At 26.0% G+C, this 24688-nt stretch overlaps 1 protein-coding gene across 1 annotated transcript in view; it reads right to left on the minus strand.

Moving 5' to 3' along the window:
- The window catches only part of LOC132947110 (protein pinocchio), a 35866-nt gene extending 12267 nt beyond the window's left edge, over window positions 1–23599 (minus strand). Inside the window, exons 1-2 of the mRNA XM_061017310.1 lie at window positions 23355–23599; window positions 20399–20549 (exon numbers count right to left, since the gene is read on the minus strand). Coding sequence (XP_060873293.1) covers window positions 20399–20525 — 127 coding nt within the window. The 5' untranslated portion in view covers window positions 20526–20549; window positions 23355–23599. The remainder of the gene's footprint in view (window positions 1–20398; window positions 20550–23354) is intronic.
- Between the last annotated feature and the right edge of the window lie 1089 nt (window positions 23600–24688).

A 24688-nucleotide genomic window follows, 5' to 3' on the forward strand; every position in this document is an offset into this window, starting at 1 on the left:
GATTAAGTTATGCTATAATACAAAATTGCATAATATATACCTATATCGAACACCTATTGCGTGGCCCAAATAACACTATACACTCACTATGTCACTGGTCATTACATGACATTGATATGTTACATCCTTCTATTACGAGTCAATTAAAAACCATAATATCTCCAACAAAAAGCAACATAATTATTGAGAGCAAATATAATATAATTAAAAACCAATTTTGAAAAATTCAATTTTATTTTTTTGGTGTAGGTAACTCAAAAACTAATAACTGTAGACCTTTATTAATATTAATTTTTTAAGAACTTTTGAACTTATAATTTATACGATATTTGATATTCAGCGGTAAATTATTGAGTTCCCATTAATTGATTTTTGATATTTGATTTTGTATCCAAAACGAATAGATAACAGTAGACTCTTGAAGGGTTCACTAAATATTTATAATATTATTTCTCATAAATGGCAAATTTTTCAAACTATGTTTATTCTTTTCGGCTATATATAGCCATGATATTTTTTTTAAATTTTTAAATTATTTTTCAGTTAGAAATTATTAAAAATATTTTTCTCTACCTAACAAAAGAAATGTTAATAGAAGGTTCCCAACAAATTTTTCTACCCCTAACAAAAAGAAAAAGTTCACCGGAAAATCACGATATTTCTAGCCATGAGATATTTTCAATGTTTTGTTAATTTTTTTTTTTAACTAAAATTTTTGATTATTTATAAAAGTATAAATTAGGCTAATACAATGTCTCCGCTCAGAATTGTTTTTCGCATACAATGATTTATCATTGAATTCAAATATAATACATCCATTAAAATGACATGCTCGACAACTATTGTACAGCAGAGTGTTTCGTTAATACGTTAAAGTATAATAAAAACTGTATTTTTCCATATTAGGTAGCCAGATAGGAAGGTTCACTAGAATATAAGGTTTCGAGTGTCTCAGTTCATGTTTGTCCCTGTTAATATAACTATTTTACTATTTAAATCAAATTGTTATAAATTAATAAATTATTAATGTACTGTTGATATGTTTATTTATGAACTTTAATTTAAAATAGATATGTTTTAAGTCTTGGAAAATTTTTTTCCGACCGATTAACCTTAGGTTAGAAACCTAACCTAGCCTAGCTGGTAGCCCCTATCAACCGATGCATAACGCCATAAAATCATATAATTTTATTACGTTACCAAACCAATATCATTTATTTAAATCAGTTTTATTTAACATAATATCATCACATTTACTTATTTGCATTTAAGCTATACTAATCTTTATAAACACATGTGTTTGAAATTATGATTTCGAATTTTGAACGCCAGAAAGCCCATCGCAAAGGTAAACGTACCATAGACGAACGTCTAGAATTTTAGGAGTTTATGTGATCGTTATGATCATTCTTTTCATCGATTACTGATGAAGAAAATTACGCAATATTTAATTATTTTTTTTATTATTAAAACATAATTACAATCTATACACATTTGGAACAATAAGTAATTTTGAATAAATATAATATATATACATAGCAAGACTTACAGATATTGGGAGGGCACTCAGAAGTGCCACCAGAAATATTTAAATTATGAATATGTTCTTTTGTCCTACTAACCTAACCAATTCATAGTTTTTCCATCATGCAGCGATAAACTATCAAGTTAGGTACGTTAAGTTTTTTTGTTACGTTATTTGCAGATTTTATAAAGTCAATGTCTAAGTTTGATTTTTATGAAAATAAAAAGTTAAATTATTAAAGTATTCATAAAAAATAACTAGTTATGATTTTTTTAATTAAAAAATAAATAGATAGGTACAATAAGTAATAATAATAGATAAGTAATAACTAATAATTTAATATAAGTATAATAAAATAACAGCTAGTGCTTAAGTGGTTATTTATTTAAATTTTTTTTTTGTTTTTTAAGGTACTTACAATATATGCACGTAGGTACATAAAACTATTTGAATGTATACAATACAATTATTAGGTATGTAATATACTATATTGAAATTGTTAATCTAAGTTATTATTACCAACTTGGTTTGAAACTAGTTTTTTTATTATAATATTATAATCTTCATTTAATCAATTATAATGTATCCAGTTATTGTTGGTCGTAGCTGTGAAGTAACCTGAAGTTGTTATATAATATTAATAAAATAATAAATAATATATTTTAAAATAACACTTATGCATATATTTAACTTACATACTATTATACATTCGAAATTCGCATTAAATAATTAATAAACATGCGAGATAACACTGAGCGTAACAATAGGAATGTATTCGTCCAATGATTAATCGTGTGTTTCCTACAGCGTATCTAAATTAAGTTTATGATTATCGTTTGCTAGGTAAACAAGTTATAGGTACTATAATATAATAATTACGTGTGCATCATAAATTCATAACCATAAGTCTAATATATAAGGCGAAGTTTCGTCCAAAAATGACCCTCCCCGTTTCGACCGAGTACGCGTTTTGTCCAGACTAGTTTAGACCAATTTAAAATTAAGTTTATAATGATTATTTTAAATTATATAATATTTGAATGTCATTTATCGTGAACTATAGAGAACACCACGAGGAGGCGATATTCTTTGTTATATATGTTATATACGAGCATTCTTGTGAAATCACCTTGTAAATAATTTAACCATCGCAACCTTTTAAGAAAAAATTGTGCTCAAGCATTTTAAAAAAACGTCGCCCGCGATGAAATAGCTCACTTCCCGCCCTTGCCACACAGTATACTATTTCCTGATCTCGATTTCAATTTTAAATATTTGAATTAATTTTTCCGGATATCATGTAAAGTTTCAAATACCTACTGGTATTTATCTTTTCCAATTTCAATTTCAGAATCGGTATCTATTTTTACCAATTTTGATTTGGTTTCGAGTACTATAGTATTTATTTTTCTCCTATTTTGATTTAGATTACCACTAACCAGTATTGATTTTCTTATTTTCGACTGAGTTGGTAATGATAAGATTATTCGTACATAATACATATTATAATATTTAATTATTAGTAAACTAGTAACTTCAAACAGTCATATAATATTTACAAAACATAATATATTAATATGTATAGTGCTTCAATCAAAGGGTGATATGATAATATGGCAATGCTCATTTAAAACAAACTTGAAGAAACTACTTCTTACGGGCTAAAAAAGTAAAATAAAATAAAACTGCTCATACCCGATTACACCGTTCTAGAGGGAACGATATCAAGAATTCTTGTTTGAACTTTAAGGAAACCTTCCATTGATGGAACTTTGTATGGTGTTAAGTTATTGCCCATTTTATATTCAATTAGAATGTTACGACGAAGTAACACCATTTCTTCTCTAAATGTCTTCTGAGGTCCCCTTGGACTGGGATAACAAGGAAATCAGAATTATATTTGTTGGATGGATTGCATTAAAAGCGTTTATAGAGATTATATAGTTTTGGCGTCTTGAAATGGAGAAGCCGTTATGAAATGTATACATTATTTCAAACATAGAATGGATTGTTTTAATACGATTAAAAAATAAAATGTAACTATTATAATTATGTTTGTATTTTTTTCCTTCACCTAGATTTATTGTAAGTAATGTAAAAATGTAAATTTTTAACCGATGGTGAATGCAACTTAAGTTTATCGATAAAAAAAATATACTCGTATATTTAATGCTATTATAATTTAATTATTTAAAACAATAGAACATAAATAGATATTATGTAAAAGAGGTAGTTATAATTTAATCTACCTATTTCGTCTGTTTCAAATTTCATAATATAGGTAGCATTGTTTTACACGTGATACTCAAATTACAATACATATTTTGCACGTGATAGTTTTTATTATATTAATATTGATGTTGTATCAATAATTAAAATATAATATATATTAATGCGTATTTTATTGGTTCGATATTATTATTATTATTAACTTTCATCTGATTTATTTATATACTAATGATTCACCAATGTTAAAATAGTGTTTAAAATTCAAATATTGCATTAATTATCTAAAAAGTATTTTCAAATATATGACAGCAATAAACTGAACTATAGAAATTATACGACGTGTTAAAATAAACAATTTAATAATCTAAATAGATAGTTTAAAATATATCAAACTGAAATGCGGTCTACGGCCAGCCCATATATTTCTAAAGATATTTTATTATGTAGGTATTTATAATGCAATAATAGTAATTAATAGGGAACGGATTTGAATGCAAATTGCATTTTTTCCTGAATGTCCGAAAACATTGGTTTCCAAGCAATAAGTTCATCTCATACATCAAAGAATTATTAAACGTAACTTTTATTTTGCATTTTTTTGAAATTTTTAGTGCATTTTGTCGTTTTTAAGTCATTTTTTCAACATTTTTTTCACATTCATTCTAAAAAAAATTAAAATACCTAAATATGTATTATGTTACGAAATTACGAAATTATTGTTGACACGAGTATATTCCAATGCTATGAAACAAATAGTAAAAGTAAAACAAATATACCTATTAAATTTTTTATTTTTTAGGGTAAAAAAAGATGGACTACAGTAGATAATTGAAAATTAATTAATTAAGGTTGTATTGTATTTAAATATTTTTTATTAGATTTTTCTTAATAATATGTTTTTTTAAAGGTTTTAAATTTAAAATTTTGTTTTTATTGAATATAAACCCATTTTTAAAGTTTTTTAGGGCATTTTTTTAGTGCATTTTTTGATGTTAAAGCATTTTTTTAAGGCATTAAATCGTATTTTTTCAAGGCATTTTTCTTGTTTTTTAGAGCATTTAAATCCGTTCCCTAGTAATTAGTTTTTCTATTAAAGTATCTACCGTAGGGCCAGCAGTAAAATTAATTTTCGAAAATTAAGGATGTAATAATTTTATTTAAAACCTACAAAATAATTTACATATTCTCGTGATTTTGACAATTATTGTGCCTTTATTTTTTTTAAAAATATATCGACCTAAATAAAAAAAAACGAAAAAACTCAAACATTTAAAATATCTATAAAAAGCTCTAAAATGTAAAAATATTATGATACATATTTGGTGAAAATTTTAAATCTTTATAAGTACCTACTGTTATTCCCTTTTAAATTACAATAAAAACAAAATCGTTGTTGAAAACTGTTAGGTTTTGCTGGTAAGTTTTTCTCAATTATTTTGAAAAGTACTGGTAATTTTCTACTTTTTCACTCTTTACGTACTCAGGCCAATATTTCAAGGTACCTTCCAGATCCAATTTTATACCAAAAACTACGCTTTTAAAGTTGAAGATTAAAGCATTTTTTTGTTCCTTTTAACTAATAAGTGAGTAATAAGAGAAAAAAAATCATAGATCATTATAAACACAATATATTCATCGCTCTGCTCAGAATCTGAAATGTTAATCAGTCACGTGGCCACATGGAGTTACACGTGAATTAACCTACCATTGAACTTTTACAATTTAAAATAACCTATTTTTATTTTTTATTAACGCTTTTAACCAATTAACAATTATTGATAAGTAAGTAATAAAGATAGGTAGATTTTAAATATAATATACCAATTCATAATAACAACAATGTGCATTCAAAACAAATACGTATAAGGACCTAAGTATATATAAATATATTTATAAAGAGTTTACATTTAAATTAAAGATCAAGCTTTAAAATTAAACTTACTTCAGGTTTCAAAAATGAATGTAAAATAAAAAAACATAGTTAACAATATTTTGGGAGGTACCACTTTTCCACTCTACTCCGCTCATCTAAGCTATTTAAAGGCCTATAATTACTATAAGCTATAGCTAATGGATTACACGTTCAAAATCAATTTGTATGTATCGATCAATATTCTGAAAAATATTCTTCTTCGGAATATTCGAAATATTAATTTTAAAATGTATGTTGTCATTCAAAAAAGTAAAAACTTAAAAATAATAACAATGATAATTATATATTTAAATATAATTTGTTTTCAGATATGTCTTTTACAACCACATTAAAGTATGTAAAAAAATAATTTCAAAATGTTAATACTTCAAACGAATTATCTAGTGTAGATGGGTACTTAAATGTATCACTTTGTATATAGGTACCCATAGGCGCAATTTGGACAACTTGATTTTTATAAAATCAATCCAGACCCGCTGGGGCTCCACCCCCGCACCCCCTCACCACTTGTTATAAATTTTACGGTAATAATATATTACAAAAAGATTTAGTATGGTACTCAACAGTAAAAACAAAATACTTGATAAATGAAATACAATAATATACAACTCAAGTACTCAACAACTCAATGCTAATAATTATTTATTTGTAGTTTTAAAAATAAAATAAAAATAGTTACCATGTGTTAAATCTTATAGTTGCAAACAGTGATTAGACATAGCGAATTTATTTAATTTATCTTCATTTTAATACTACCAGAAAATAATGTCCTTTTCTTTATATGTCACAGAAGCATTTGAAAATCTATCTTGATGCATAGATGTGCGTATCAATTTTTTATCTTCCTCATAGGTAAAAAAGACCCCTTATTTTCCTCCTTAGGGGTTGAATTTCCAAAAATCCTTTCTTAGCGGACGCCTACATCATAATAGTGCGTTGGTAGATCAGTCAGCCAGCTTACTGTTTTATATATACAGACGACATCTCCGTAAATTCCATATTCTAAAAATAGCTAATATGCGATAATAATATTTAAACCCGTGTTACTATACTATGATATCAGGTTATCTATACTCAGGACGGGTACAGATTTCCCGATTTTGATAACAATTGATAACAGCGAACTTGATGAGAACTCATAGAACAATACTGTACTCAAGCTGTTATTCAACGATGTATCATATTATATTCATATCATTAAAACCACGATTAAAGTTTAAGATATATCTTTAATCGTGATTAAAACTAACATTAATAACAACAACTGATTATATATTCTATAAATTGATATTAATTATTACTTATTGCTTATTCGAAAACATACGTACACTGATTATCGAGTTGGCTAAAAAATTCCATATTTAATTTTTTTTTTTAATTTGATAATTTTTTTCATTAGGTGGATAAATCCATTATACGGATATAATCTATTAGAATGAATATATTTAAAAACTTAGGGGGCTTAAATAAAAATAGAGGGAGCTAAGCCCCCTATAGACCCCCCAAATTGCGCCTATGTAGGTACCTATATTATACATGGCACATAGGTACCAATGATAATTTGAAAAATTAAAAATGAATGCCTAGCTAATTTCTTTTACTGTATTAAGATTTACATCATAAATGGTAAATGTTATTAAAAGTAATACATTTAAATTTGAAACACAAAAAATAAGAAGTTAAATGGACACCGTGTTGCCTCTGCCTTACGAACGCAACCGTTCAGCAGATTCAATTTTGTGTTGTTTAGCTTTAATATTAGAGTGAATTACCTATTATGATAACAATTAATAAATTATTAAGATCAAACTAAAAGGTAACAATATTATCTAGGGCTTATGTAAATTATTATTTATTATCTGTATTTTATTGATATTTTAATTTTAAAATGAGTTATAACATGTAAATTATTTATAATTATGTTTATTATATTATTATATTTTCCATAATACTTATTATATTTATAGTTTTAAAATGGTGATAATATAAAATACCGGTCCAAAGATGGAGAAGAAATCCCAATATTAGTACCACAAATGAAAAAAAACTAAATAGGGCCAGAATTAGCCACACAAGACTAACTCATGAGTACCTAATGATCAAAGGAGACCCACCAATATGCCAATCATGTGGCACAACAATCACAATAAAACACATATTCGAAGAATGTAGAATTTACATACAACAAAGAGAGGAGCTCAATATAAGCTACCAATGTGGAGCAAGTCTAGGCCCAAATCCTGAAAATGAGATCAACACCATCGAATTCTTTAAGACAACCAAATTACTCAAGCTACTCTAGTCAACCCCTTTTCAATGTACAAATTACCAAACGAACTAATCTAAAACTGTTTCTATTGTATCTTTTTGTTTTTAATTCTTTGATCTGTTACCCACTATAAATATTATGTATCTATTATTTATAGTAACATGCTAATGACCAAGTTGTCGAAGCAGAAATTTTATAGATTTCAAGACCATTAAAAAAAAAAAAATATAAAATACAAAAAATAGGCTTTGAGATGCTTTAGATAATATTTTAGTTTTTGAGTGGAACGATGAATGTATTGATTTTACAATGATGTGTGTTTTTATTTTTTATTTTTTTTTGTGTCTGTGTACACGATAAGTAGTCGAAAATAATGCTTCGATTTTCAACTTATTTTCAAGTATCTTGTTCGATTGGAAAGTGATTATTGTTGGTGCATTGGGGAGGCCAAAATTTAAAATTACCAGTGATATTTTCAAAAACGCCAAGAAAAACAAAAGAAAAATTAAGGAAAAACGGGTATTTTTACGCAAAATTGATTTTTGACAAAATTGACTTTGGTTTTTGGCGCAACTTTAAAACAAATGACCGTAGATACATGAAATTTTCGCTGGTTGTTTATATTTGCATTTTCTATACACGATAACATTTTCAAAAGATTTGGATTTATTTTGAACTGTTTAGGGACATTTTCAGTTTCCAATTTTATTAGATTTTTTTATATGAATGTCAATAAAACTTATTTAGTCTAAACAATAAATTAATAATTATTCAGATATTAATAATTAAGTAACTTTATTTGTTGAGTAAAAATACTTGAAAATTTAATACAAGGGTCCTACTATATTATTACATTGACATTTGAAAAATATTAAAAATCCTTAGTCACAGTTTTTTTTTTTATAAGCATTTAAAGTTCAAATCTTAACAAAATATGGAAAAATCACGAAAATTATGAAATTATTTTAAGTTAAGAATTCATAAAAATTTTTGTTTTTAAATCTAAGATATAGAAATGTAATATAAGATTCCTTATAAGTTAGTCTACTTTTATCAAAAAAAAAAAGTCCTTAAGAAAGTCAAACTAAATTTTTATGAGCATTTAAAGTTCATATTTTTACAACATTGAATATTCACTTGGATTTCTCATGTAACGATTTTCTTATTTCGTTGTAATTAAAAAACGTATGACTGTAGATACTTGAAAATTTCACTGAATGTTTATATTATTTTCTAAACATGATAAAATTTTGAAAATAATTTGACTCATTTTGTGCTGTTTACAGATATTGTCAGTTTTCAATTTTTTTTTGTTTTTTTTTTTATAAATATCAATAAAATTTTATTTGTAAAATAAAACAGCGTTAGAACATAATGCAAGGCTCCTGATCTATTGTTGCAATAGCAGTTGAAAAATATTAAAAATACATAGGCACAATTTTTTTTTATAAGCATTTAAAGTTTAAATTTTGACAAAATTTATCAAATTTTAAATTTAATAATTATTTTGTAGTTGAAAATTTATAAAATGTTCAACATTTGTAGCTAAGGATTGAAAATTTAAAACAAGGCTCCACGTAAATAGGTTATATATAAATTACTTTATTCACAATAATATCATCAAATATACTTGTTAAAATCATAGGCTGACTGACCGTTTTCGCTCAGAATCGTTTTTCTTATACAATGATATTATATCATTGAATTCAAATTTAACACCATCCATTACAGTGACCCACTTTTAAACTACTGTACAGCAGAGTGACATCCATTTACCCACCTTGTTAACTTTAAACTTGATAGTTGGTAAATTCACTATAATATTATAGGCCCGTTAAGCACGTCCGTTTTTTGCCACGTGGCACGGCGCCGCAAGATATGTGCAGTTAAAAAAATGTGTAAAATTTGTCATTTGATCACAGTCATAATAATACCTATACCTACACCGTATTTGCGATGCAGCAGCGGCAAACAAACGGACGTGTGCACCGGGTCTTTGAAACCTAACAAAGTGACAACACATAATAAGGGCCCGTCATCAATAATTCATCATCTTAAAAACTATATAATATGTTAAGAGGACGTGCTACCAACGTACCGTACTACAGTGCTACGTTGTCTCCGTCTTAAACATGTAAAACATGGTCAAAAACTGTTTTGTGCTTAACAACTTTATTCCCTCTGTATTTATAGAAGAATTCCCGAAATTCCAAAACGCATAGTGATGAGCTTTGTCTGTGACGTAGTGTTTTTATTTTTTGGATGACATAAATACAATTAAAGCTATCAGCATAGGCGCAAATAGGGAATTTCGATGGGGGGGAGGGGTTAGCCCTACCATTTTTTAACTAAAATTTATAAGTTGAGGCTTTTTACCTTTGTCCCCATACCTATAAATGATCCAAAATAATCATTGAATTATTATTTTTAGTTATAATCACTAACAGCTGTAATGTTGCAAGATAAAAGCTTAATTAAATTAAAAAAGTCACAATCATATAAAATAATAAATGTACACAATTTTATTTTAATTAATATTTACAAAATTAAATTGGTTCTTTTTTGAGTTTTTGCAAAATTATTTAAGACCGATTCCACATCAATATTAATGTATTTTTCTATACTAAGTAAGCTCAAACTACTAAAACGAAATTGATATCTATGTTTACACTATCGTGCTAAACACAAACATAAAACTAAAAGTCCAGGGCATGAAACCACTTATGAAAAATTTGGTTACCGGTTTTAGAGGTTTTTAGAATTAGTGGTAATTGATTACCGGTTACCAAAATGATCCCTAAAAATGTGATTACCGGTTATCGGTTTGGAAGCGGTTTTAATTCTTCAAGATTACCGGTAACCTTTTCGGAAACGGTTTTTTCGGAAAATTTTAGTTTTACTTTAATTAATTCAAAACAAATATCCACTTTATAAAACGATTTAGGGACAAGTTAAATTAAAAAATAAATATGCTTCTAAACATTTGTTTTCTTTTTGTTTTTTTTGATTTCCTAATGATAGGATATTGCTATTAAAAAAAAAGCACGCTGTTACACAGATATATCAGTTCTTCTTTACGTTCTGTGAGAATTCGGTAGTTCTACAACAAATATGATGCGAGAAAAGTTGTCCCGCGCAAAACAGTTTTTGCTATGTTCTACATTTGTAAGACAGAGACATCACATGTGGGTGTGACATCCTCTTATTACTTATCATTGCGGCTACAGACAGTATTATACCATCTTTAATCGTACTTATTATTACATTACATTTATTATCTTGTAAATAAAATTATTAATCGAAAAAATAGAATACAATTTCCAAAAAAAAAAAAATAAAAAAGTATAAAAATCAAATATAACCTTAATTTTTTTGAAATATTTCTGGTTTTGTTGAACTGACCGGTTTTTTAAAAAAAAAAGATTACCGCTACATGTTACCCCTTAATTGAACTTGGTTACCGGTAATTGTTAACCGCTCAAAATGTAAACTTACAAACCGGGAAGCGGTTACCAGACCCAAAATTGGTCATGGTAACCGGTTTCCGTTAAAAACCGGTAACCGGTTTCAAGCTCTGAGTCTAAAACTATTTATCGCTTATATGCAATTATGTATACACTGTACAAAACGTTCAAAATCTCTGAACAATTTTTATAAAATACGAGTATACCCTTGATTTTTTTAAAGTATTTTTTTAAAATTTATTTTTATGTATTATGCACCTACTGACCTACTACGACGTATTTTATTTTTTTTTTTACAAAAATTACATTAATACGATAATAAATCCGTGGGGTGGGGCTGAATTCACATTAGGGGGGCTTGGTCTCCCAAGCCCCACCCTATTTGCGCCTATGGTTATCAGTTTGAGAAGATAAGGTTTTTTTGTTTTTTTTTCATTTAATTATTAAAAATGATTGGTTAGTGTTATCAAAATTGAAAATAATTAAAACACTACGTCACAGATTCTTATGCGTTGTGGAATTTTCTACTATAAATACAGAGAGAGTGACGTTGTTACCCGCAAAAAGTTTTTGGCAATGTTGTACATTTGTAAGACGGAGACAACACATACGGGTAGCACGTGGTAGAACGGCCTCTTAATTAATTGGTTATTGGGTTATGGTCAATATAGCTTTTCATCGATAAATAACAAAGAAAAATGGTTCTTTATATTATAGCTCTCACAAAGAGATAATAATTATTTTTTTTATTTCGGTCAATTGTGATGCAGAACAAATAAAGGATGTATACTAGCTATAGTACCTAGTTGCAATAATTAATATAATTACATATTATAGGAAAAATAATTTATGTACCTCTATTCACTATTCAGTTTATATGAGTAAAAAATTCTATCTCGGATCGAAACTTAATTTAACGAATCACCTTGAATTGAACCAGTCTGAATCAGGTTCATTCAATTGTTAGTTGTGTGACAACAAAATATGGAATACTTCAGGTATTTTGTATTAATTTATTTTATACCTACATAAACTATAGCGTTATAGAATTTAAATGAGCATATTAATATAAACTTTCAAGGTTAGTGATTTATGTCACCACACGTTATGATTTTTTTTTAGATTTCTAAAGAATATTTGCGTATCGAATTATTACGTAGTATACGTATAGTTACTACTTTATTGGCATTAAAATATTAAACACAAGGTATTTTAGATTCTCAGCTGGGTTTACAATGAAAAACACAAAAGAAAAACTCTTGTATTTTTCATAACATTTTGGAGCAGTAGAGATATTTAGCTTTGTGTGTGGTTTCTAGTAGGTATGAATCTGGGTCTATGGTACTTCAAGGTGTCAAGTTTAAAAATCACAACGGTTTTAAAAATAGCTGAGAAACTGAAAATGATTATGAAAAAACTGGAATATTTACGCAAAATCAGTTTTTGAATAGATTGATTTTGTTTTTTTGTTGTAGCTTAAAAATAAATAACTGCAGAAATTTGCTTGTATGTGTTTTGCTAAGTCACAAAAATAGCAGAGTACGAAATAAATACGTTTCATGCTTTCACAAAGCTAGTTATGAAATTTTATTTTGCATATAAATGCATATTTTGATTCTTTTTTGTTTTAAAGCATATTTTACACTTATATACTTTTTGAGACATATTTAACTTAAATCAATTTTTCCACACCGACAATTTTATTTCAAACAAAATAGTCCAAATGTTTGGATAAAAATTTAAAAAATGTTTTTCATACAATAATATTGACTGTCCGCGGGCGGGCACACGTTTTTCATACCAGCGCTTGAGGATCGCCGATAACCCAATAATATAATTTGCTGTAATTAATTTTATTAATATATTATTAATAGATCGTTAACGATCAAACGTCGTACACCATACGACATCACAACCAAAGTAAGCTGTGTGCGCACTATGCGGATTGCGGGCTTTTATTCGATTAAGATTAGAAAAAATTTTAGAAAAAAATTTTAAATGCATATTTGAAGTGCATATTATAGGGGTTTTAAGTGCATAAGTGCTCGCATAATTAGTGCTTTTTTAGAGGTACAAGTCCTCTGCCCTATTGATAATATACCCTAGAAATTATTTAAAAATGAATGACTACAAATGTTAAAGGGTAAAACATTTTAAACACCTACGTGCAGATATTGATAAAGATAAACAGGACAAAATCTGATGAAAATAAGTTAGAAGTGTTTGAGAAAAAGACACTGAGGAAAATATTCAGCCCAAAAAGAAACAATTATGGAGAGTATGAGATACGGAACAATGACAATTTGGAAAATCTATATAGTGAACCTATAGCATTGTTGGAACCTTTAAAAGTACGTAAGTTTGGCTGAGCATGTATAGAAATTAGAAGGACTAATTGGACAAATAACAGCGTGGAAATCAAACACAAAAAGATCCAGAGAGCGTCCTTGACAAAGATGGGTGGACAGAATAAATGAAGATCTGAGATTATTGGAAGTAATAAGAATGCTGAAGCAACTGCAAAGGATAGGGAAGAATACAAGCAGTAGTTTGTTGCGGCAGCCGAAAATGGGTCTGAAAGGCCTGTAAAAATCCGAAGAAGAAGAAGAAGAAAAAGAAGAATATAATCAAATAGGCAACTCACTAGTAATAAGTAATAACTGCTATAATTTCTGTGAAAATTAATTCAATCTACCGTTATAGGTACTTGAAAAGATTCAATTTCCCACGAATTATATTCTAAATTACAACAAAATAACTATAACAACTTTCTTTTTCTCAAAAATTCTTCTTTTAAATATTTATTTGCGTCCAAATTTTAACATAAAATGTCTATAAACATTTTTGTGCTTAGTTATATATTTTTAGGTTTTTTTGGTCAGTACTTACATTATAAACTACTTATGAGTTTATTTATTGCAGACTAGCAGAGTTACATCCACTTATCCGACTTTTTTAAACATCTGTTTAAAATAATTAGAATAATGATTAATGAGGCAGCTTAGTGATACATATTGCTATTTAACAATAATCTGAACCTATAGGCGCATTTGCTATCTTAAATGATTATTAAGAAAATAAGAAATCAAGGTAACCTTCAAAAGTTCTGATACGGTTGAGATAAAACTGCAACTGAATAGAAACATTCAAACACGCCAATAAAACCGTTCAGCTTATAAATACATTTATTTTCAAACAGAGGTTAATCACTTTCAACCCATATGAATAACAAAATATTATTTACAATTAAAAATAACATTAAGTAAAAAATATTGTAAAATTACCAGAAAAAAATGTAAATGTTTGTATAATTCGTATCAACTACATTTACCTACCTATATTTCTACATACTTACCATACATATTATTATACCACATTAGATAGGTAGGTACTAATATACTTAATAAATATAAACAATATAGTATTATAGATTTATAGCAGTATATATAAAATATAATATATTATATTATTATACTTAAGTGCATACTATTATGTATGCATCATGTGTATAATATCGGGTCTGTATGAACTATAAGATAGGTACTTACTGTAGAATTATTTGAGGTTTAAATATTGTTATCTTTATTATTTACCTATACTTTTATTCGTTTTAATTAAATAGGTACCTATATGTACATTATATATAGATGTTTAATTATAATTTGTAATGCACAAGTATTACTGTATTAGGTAGGTACACAGTACATATTATCTTAATAAATAATGATATAGCTGTAACTAAAAAATCCGAGGGCTAAGTGAGAGGCTTATAGATCCCCATCAAAATAAAACGTAGTAACGACATATTTTTTTTATCTAAGCAATGAAGTCACGATCCAGGGTTGTGAACATTTTAATTTCATCGTCAGATGTTTAACATCAACTTCATCTAAAGTTAAATTTTATTGTAAATTAGAATACCTTTAAGAGTTTATGATATTATACGTATATCAATCCCAATATCCCAGTATAATAGACAAGTCTCTCAGTGTGCAGTGTGCTTACTACTTTGTTCAATGTGTTTAGGAAACCCTACCTATATATTAATATATTATAATATTATATAGCTAACTACAGACGTATAGGTAATAGCTGAACAGAAAAATGTACTAATTTATTTTATTTAATAAATCTAAATTAAACATAAGTCATACGTTTATATTTATATATAAATTATAATAAAAGCAACCTGGATCCACTAAAAGTAATTTGACAATATCGGGTATATAGCTACTAGCTAGTTATTATAATTTTCCCTCAGTTTTGGTACCTACTTGAAATTTGAAACATACTTCATCGTTACTTTTATTATTTTTATTTATTATTTATAAATGATTTATGTAGACATGTTGCTATATTTTAAGTTTTTAACATCAAAACTAGCTCTGTGAAAGCATGAAACGTATTTGTATCACACTCTGTTATTTGTGTGACTGTGCAAAACAAATATGCAAATGCTACAAGTCCTCTAGGTATAACTAACGTTCTAAAAATAATTGATCAACATAAATTACATTAATTATAATTCATATAATATATTTTCATCTTGGATTTAAGTATTTGAAGAATTGAATAGAATGGGAAGTGAATAAAATTCAAAGTTTTGTTATTATTGATCCTTTATTGACCCTTTGATTTTTAATTCCGAATAATGTCTTGTACTCTTGTTAAATAAAATAATATGAGAAGTTATAAATGTATTATGATTAATGGGCCATAACAAATGTGGTATTTGGTTTTTAATTCACAATAAAAAAAATGTATATATTTATTATTACTACCTAGTACCTACGCTTTGTTTCCAACAGAATAAAACATACAGTGTGCAAAATGCAAATACTGCACATGCGCAATGCGCACCTGTCTCCAAGGTAATCACGATCGTGTAATATTTATTATTATTATACATAAAAGTAATGTCTATTACAATCTATAACTAATTATAGAAACTAATTTAAATAGCTAAGAAACTAAATATATTTTATGTATTTAAATAAATATACTTAAATATTTAACAGTTATACTTTCTTACTTTCTACAGAAGGTATATTGGTTCAGTGACGTACGCAGGGGCTAACTGACCTCCCCATCGTTGATATTCATTTTAGAATAAGTATATATATTGATTATATTGTCGTATATTGATTTTACAATAATATCAAATAGTTGTACAATGAATTTTCAAAATAACCAGTAAAAAAAAAAAAATTACCGAAAAAAACATGAATTTTTACACAAAATCAGTATTTGACAAAATCCATTTTGTTTTATTGGTGTAACTCAAAAACGAAAAACCGTAGATATCAACTAGAAATGTTCACCAAATATTTATGTTAAGTATAGCTTTTTCTGTACCTACATGACATTATTTTCAATAGCTGAGGATTGAAATTTTAATATAAGGTTTCTTATAAAGCTGTACAGTTGGTTACTATTGTTAAATAGCAATATGTATCACTAAGCTGCCTCATTAATCATTATTCTAATTATTTTAAACAGATGTTTAAAAAAGTCGGATAAGTGGATGTAACTCTGCTGTACAGTTGGTTACAAGTGGGTCACTGTAATGGATGGTATTAAATTTGAAATCAATGAAATAATATCAATTATCATTGTATACCAACGAAAAACGATTCTGAGCGAAAACGACCAGTCAGCCTATGATATTACTAAGTATATTTGATGATATTAAGGTGAATAAAGTAATTTATATATATCCTATTTACGTAGAATCTTGTTTTAAATTTTCAATCCTTAGCTATAAAAGTTGAACATTTTTAACTACAAAATAATTATTACGTTTTAAATTTGATAAATTTTGTCAAAATTCGAACATTAAATGTTTATAAAAAAAAATTGTACCAATGTATTTTTAATATTTTTCAACTGCTATTGTAAAAATATATCAGGAGTCTTGCATTAAATTTTCACGCTTTTTTACCCAACAAATAAAATTTTATTGATATTTATATAAAAAAAAACTAAGAAAATTGAAAATTGACAATGTTCGTAAACAGCTCAAAAAAGTCAAATTATTTTCAAAATTTTATCAAGTATAAAAAATGCTAATATAAACATTAAATGATATTTTCAAGTATCTACAGTCATTTGTTTTTTAATTACAATAAAATAAAAAAATTGTTACATTAGAAATCGAGTGAATATCAAATGTTGTAAAAATATGAATTTCAAACGCTCACAGAAAATTAATTTGACTTTCTTGTAGATATTTTTTTTTTTTTTGATAAAGGTAGACAAACTTATGGACAATCTTGTATTACATTTTCAAATCTTAGATTTAAAAAGAAAAATTTTTATGAGTTTCTAACTCAAAATGATTTCCAAATTTTCGTGATTTTTCCGTATTTTGTCAAGATTTGAACTTTAAATGATTATAAAAAATTGTGACTATGGATTTTTAATTTTTTACATCTGCCTTTGAAAAATATGCTTAGACCCTTCTATTCAATTTTCAAGCTATTTTAACCAACAAATAAAATGTTATCGATATTTATAGAAAAAAAAACTAATAAAATTGGAAACTGAAAATGTCCCTAAACAGTTCAAAATAAATCCAAATATTTTTTATCGTGTATAGAAAATAGTAATATAAATAACCAGTGACAATTTCATTTACCTACGGTCATTTGTTTAAGAGTTGCACTAAAAATCAAAATCGATTTTTTCAAAAATAGATTTTGCGTAAAAATTCCTGTTTTTTCTTAATTTTCCTTTTGTTTTTAACAGCGCTTTTGAAAATTACTAGGAAATTTTGACTTTTGACCAACTAAATTCACTTTCCTATCAGAAAAGATACTTTTAAAGAAAATCTAAGCATTTTTACTGTACTAAAAGGCGATGACAGACACAAAAATAAAAAAAAAGTAAAAAATAAAAAATAAAAAATAAAAAAACACACATCATTGTAAAATCAATACATTCATCTGTTCCGTCTGTTCAGAATCTAAAAACTAATAATTGAAAATTGCATGTGCCTATAAATATTAGATAGCTCAACATGAGTCAAAATATTTGTTAATTGTTTGGTATATGGAAAATGCTGATACCTACAAACATCCAGTGAACATTTAATGTATCTACGGCCATTTGCTTTAGAGTTACACCAAAAACCAAAATCGATTTTGTCAAAAAAATATTATCTTAAGCCCCAAAGCCCCATGTAACATTTTTTGTAATGTTTTAATTTAGAAGCAAATTATATAGTTTAAAAGTTGTAATTTTTTTTTAATTTTTGGATATTATTCATTTCCTTAAATTTGATAATATAGGTATTATAGGTCATTCACTTTAAAATTAAAAAAGTTGGGCAAGTGAGTACCGCATATAGCTATATAATAATAATTAGTAGGTGCCGAGTGAGTCAGGCGGTAATGGTAAGTTCATATAACCACACACTTTAAAAAATGTCGTCGTTCACTTGTTCAAATATATATACTTATATACTACGTCAATACCGTACACAATACACATTGGTATGTAACAATAATAACGCATACAATTTATCTAAAATACGACAAGGCACCGAATAGTTAGTTCACCGCACACGTAAAGTAGATAAGAATAAAGAAACAATAATTTTAAATGTAGGTATAGTCTATACTAGACGTATAGTATATAGGTATAGTCTATAGGTATAGGTCTATAATCGATTCATAAACAATTAAATAACTTTATTTGAATATTTTAAAATTCTTGAATATAAATGTATTCCAATCTAAACATTATATAATATATCTACGTTATTTTATCTTATATCTATATTTTTTATCAATTTATATTAATACAATAATTAATGATGATGATTTAATTTTAATCTGTCGATCAAAATTGATTTAGGAGAAAAGATAAAATATATGTTCGCGGGTGTAACAATTATGTGGTGAATAATAGTTGAATTAGTTCAAATAACTCTAATGACTTCAATCAATCATAAAAATGTATCGGGTTAACTGCAAAACTTGTTTTAATATAAGAAGAACCCTTAATGATGAATCTGGTATTAAATTTTAAAATCTTAGATATGAAAAGAACATTTTTAATGAATTTCTTACTACAAATTTCATAAAATTAAAATATTTTTGATTAACGCTCGACTATTTTTTTTTTAATTACTCTTATAACAAATTATTATAAAAAAACTTTGTATTTAATTTTGACCAAACAAAAAATTATTAATTTACTATAACAGTAAAAAACTTTTAAAAAATCAAAAATTTCTCATGCCTATATAAATGGATCAAAAATAGTCAAAATGTTTAAAAATGTTGTTTTGTATAGAAAATGCTAATTTGAAAATTTGGTGAAAATTTCAAGTATCTACGAGTATTTGTTTTATGTTACACCTTACACATAAAATATTGAAATAAATGAGAGTACCTATTTATTTATCTATTTAAAATGTTTATTTTTATGATTTTCTATACATGATAATACTTTCAAAATATTTTGATTAATTTTTTAGTTTTTTTCGAATATTATCGATTAAAAACATTTGGTCAAAAGGCTTGAAAATTTAATACAAGGTTCTTCATTACTTGTTAATTGTTATATAATAGCAGTTCAAAAATATTAACGATACTATTAACGATTTTATTATGAGCATTTAAGGATCATATTTTAACAAAATTCACCAAAATTATGACAATTTACTAACTAAATACTTGTTAATCGAATACATAGATACTCATTTTGGTGTTAATTACAATTTCCTATAATATAACATTACTCAAAGTTTAACATAAACCACTGTCAAGGGTAATGTTCAGTGTTCTTCAAGGATAATGTTGAGTTTACCCAGGAAATATAGACATTTCCCGGACATATGTTCAATATTTTTAATTATTTAATTACCCGTAATTATAAATATGCATAACGCATAAAATATTAATTTTACATTGGTAGGTACTACAATTTTGTTTAAATAATCGAATGTGATAATAATTGGTAAATTAACTTACCATTTTTATTACAACTACACTCCAAATCATCACTAGGTCTAAAATCAGGATCATCTTCATCGAATATTATTGATTCTTCGTAGTCATTAAACACTGAACGATCAGATTCATTATATGCGGTCCTCATTTTTCTTTTAAGTATGATTTAAATCTAAAATAAAAAAATAATTTAACTTGATTAGTATATGTTTCTAGAATGATACTGATATTTAAATTATTTTATTTCAATGCATATAAAATTAAAATTGAAGAAATATTAATGATATTTTTAATTTCCTAAGAAAAATCAAGCGCCAAAGTATTATTTGATGTAAGGATTTTGAAAATTATCTCCAATAATAAAATAAAAGTTAATCATGTTTAAATTAGACTTTTAGATTAATTCTACAATGATGTGTTTTTTTATTAATTGTTTTAATTTGTGTCTGAAGACACTTTTATTAGAAGAAAAAATGCTTTGATCAGCCTTTTTGATGTAGGTTTCTGGTAGAAAATAAATTAGTCTACTTGGTACTTTTGGTAGGCCAATATTGAAAATTCTCAGTAGGTATAGGTATATTACTTTTTAAATTGACCGGGAAAAACAAAAATTGAATAGGTGTATAAACATTTATTAAAATTGTAATATAGTTATTAAAATAATTGTTTGGTAACCATGGTTAGCCAAAAGTAAGACCGTCTTTGTTTGGATCATCTTAGATTTATTTTCGTATTAAGTTTCTAAACGTACCTAAGCTTAGAACACTTTATAAGGTGTTGTGTCCGTCCGTTCGTCGGTCCGTTAATTACGAGTGCATAGTTACGATTTACGAATTACGATTGATGATAAATAAATAATTTTAAATTATACATGGTAGGTGCAATGTACATTACTGAGTTGTATACAAATCGAGTGAATATCCAATGTTGTTAAAAATTGAACTTCAAACGCTCATAAAAATTCAATTTGTCTTTTCGGTAAACTTTTTATTTTTTTTTAAATATTCAAATTTATGAACAATTTGTATTAAATATTCAAACCTTAGATTTAAAAACGAAACATTTTTATGAATTCTAACTTAAAAATAATTTGCACATTTTCGTGATTTTTACGTATTTTGTTAAAATTTGAAATCTTAATGCTTATAAAAAAAAATTGTGCTTATGCATTTTTAATATTTTTCAACTGCCATGTGTAACAATATATTAGGAGCCATATATTAAATTATCAAGCTTTTTAACCTTATGGTGTAAAGAAAATGCAAATATAAACATTCAGTGAAAATTATATGTATCTACGGTAATTTGTTTTAGAGTTAGATACACCAGAACCCAAAATCGATTTTATCGAAAACCGATTTTTTGTAAACTACGGCGTTTTTGAAAACTACTAGGCTTTTTTTACTTTTTTACTGACTTACTTTTGACCTACCAAAGTACCAACTAGATTCACTTCCCTATCAGAAAAGATGCTGTTGAAGATAATTTAAGCATTTTTAGTGTCTAAAAAAATAAAAGTTTGTCCTCAAAAATACACTCTGCGGGAATAACGATACCGCCCTGTAGAATCAACCAAATTTCATAATTTTTTTTTTTAATTGCTAGAGGGAAATATTCTACAGCTTGTATCGATCTCTGTTTTTTCAATATTTTATTCTCAAACTTTATAATATGTCTAAGAAAAAACAAGATAAAAAGCATTTTTTTACAAATTTTTTAATACAATTATTTAAAATAAAATACAAAATCAAAGATCGATGCGGGCTGTAAGAAGTTTTCTTCTTTCAGATAAAAAATAGTCATCAAAATCTGATGATTCTACAATGCTTGAGAGTATTCCCGTAAAGTCTTTTTTTTATATAATACACCCTATCAACCCCACCCCCCTAAATAGATATTGGGTAGTAGATTAGTGGAAAAGTCTTATAATTAAGGTGAAAACTAAAATATAAAATTTAATTTTCAAATTTTATAGAATTGTGGAAAATTTGAAAAACTAGCGCCGGGACCATTAATTAATTTATAAGTTTGAAGTTATCGTATGAAGCATATAAAATGGTATGCAGTTATAAATGGTTATAGCAATATTGGTTAGTTAGAGAAAAATTAAATGTGCATACAATTATTTAACTATTATTATATAGAGGTAATATTATACCTACTATAATATTATGTCTATATAGTAGAAACATACCAAGTATTTTGAAATATTTTCTAATATTTTCTATTTATTATTGGAAAAAGAAAACCAATTTTCAACTAAAAGTTTTGTAGTATTTGTTCAAATTTTGGCGTTTTTGTTACAAAGGTGCTACATGAAACTTTTTATCGTTTTTACTAATATAATTTACTTTTTTTAAAATAAGCATATTAGCCATATTACTATAGCTATATTACTTATTTTAAAAGCAATACAATTTATTTAAAATACCTACAACTAACAAGACATTTAATCTGCAATAGCTACCTATTTATTTATAATATTTCATATTTATGACATCGAAACTATAGTAATAAATATAGGTAGAGACATATTAATCTTAGAGAACCGTACAATTAGAGTAGGCACCTACATAGTTTTTGTGTAACTTTTGGGTAGGAGAAAATGGAGAAAAAGAAAAAGTTAGGTGTATAAACTATAAATTCCAGTATTCTAACAATTATCTAAAATCAAAAAATATTATATACATTTATTACTGTATTAATAGTTATCAGCATTTTTTAAACCTTCTCAAAAATACTCATTGTAGTAATTAATTAAAAAATATAACATGAGGTAAATAATTAGGTAAATAGTTATTAAAATTATTATAATAATAATTCATTATTCAAAAAATATATATTAATATATAACCATTCAATGATATTACTTGCTAAAATCCTTAAATATTAATATATATTATAATATATTCACCGACAAATATTAAATGATAATAGGTAATAAATATATTTTTAATTAATAATAATAATATCTTACTTTGGCACTTATTCAAATAGCATATGGTACTCCAAAAAAAATAATATGAATAATATTATTTTTTAATTATTTGCATAACTTGTCTGGTTAAAATATCACCGTAAATAATACTGAATTTACATGACGTACAATATTAACAAAACTTCTTAAAACAGAATAACTGGAATAGCTACTATTGTATTTCAAGTTTAAAATTAGTAAAGTAATATTTGATATGCGATTAAATCTAATAAATAATCAGACGAGAGCACATAATATATTATGTTAATATTAAATGTCTTATTAATATATGTACGAGCGTTCAACTATATTATTATCGAGTTTTTTCGACTGTTCACTTTATACGAAAATTACGTATATCATGTTAGATAATACAAGTATTTATTTTTATCTCTGTATAATTATATATTCCTTATCATTTAATTCTTTTAATGTTTATTTACTTGTATTTTTAAACTAGTCAGTAAAGCTAATATATAGTCAGATAGAATTAATATAAATGCTTAACAGACAAAAAAAAGTTCTAAATAAAAGAGGTTAATAGTATGATAGCAACATTGATGTATTAGTAATTTAATAATTATATCATTATTATGATAAAAAATATACAAGTATACAACACACAACATATTACAATTTACCAATCATATACGCATCATGTTATCGTTATTACACATATAGATGAACAATATGAAAACGCCAATAATATAATAATACTTATATATATTTTTAATATTTTCAATAATACTTTAAATATTAATATAGTTACTACTTATTATTATATTTATAAAATAGATAAATAAACATAATAAGTGCCAAGGCCCAAGACTATTTTGTAAATATCTATAGATATAGATACACTGCCGGGTCGAATAAATAGCCTTTGCTGAATTCCCAAACAAGAATAATGGTTTGAATTCGACATTTTTATAATAAATAATAATTATCATAAACTAGGTGTTTTCATTTGTGTGAGCGTTACACTTTCCTGCTTAATGCATACACAATAAATTATGTGCATCGTAATTTATAGGAATATATTATATTATACTACCTATCTATAATTTAAAAAGAAAATTACGTATGATGTACTAATTAATATAGTGTGGAGTTTATTGTTTATCGTTTTATTTATAGAGTTATACGAGAGGAGAGTTCCGCCATTGTTCACCGGAGAACTAAAAGATATCCTGCTACGAGATAAAAATGCTCATGTTGAATATATATCTAAATAATTCATGTTTCTAATGATAATACATTTTCGTTACTTCGTGCACATTTCAAGTCTATGTCTATGTCCAAAAAGTGTCTCACTGAATATAATAATAAACATT

This window comes from Metopolophium dirhodum, chromosome 6 (assembly GCF_019925205.1).
Source record: "Metopolophium dirhodum isolate CAU chromosome 6, ASM1992520v1, whole genome shotgun sequence".
Classification (NCBI taxonomy): domain Eukaryota; kingdom Metazoa; phylum Arthropoda; class Insecta; order Hemiptera; family Aphididae; genus Metopolophium; species Metopolophium dirhodum.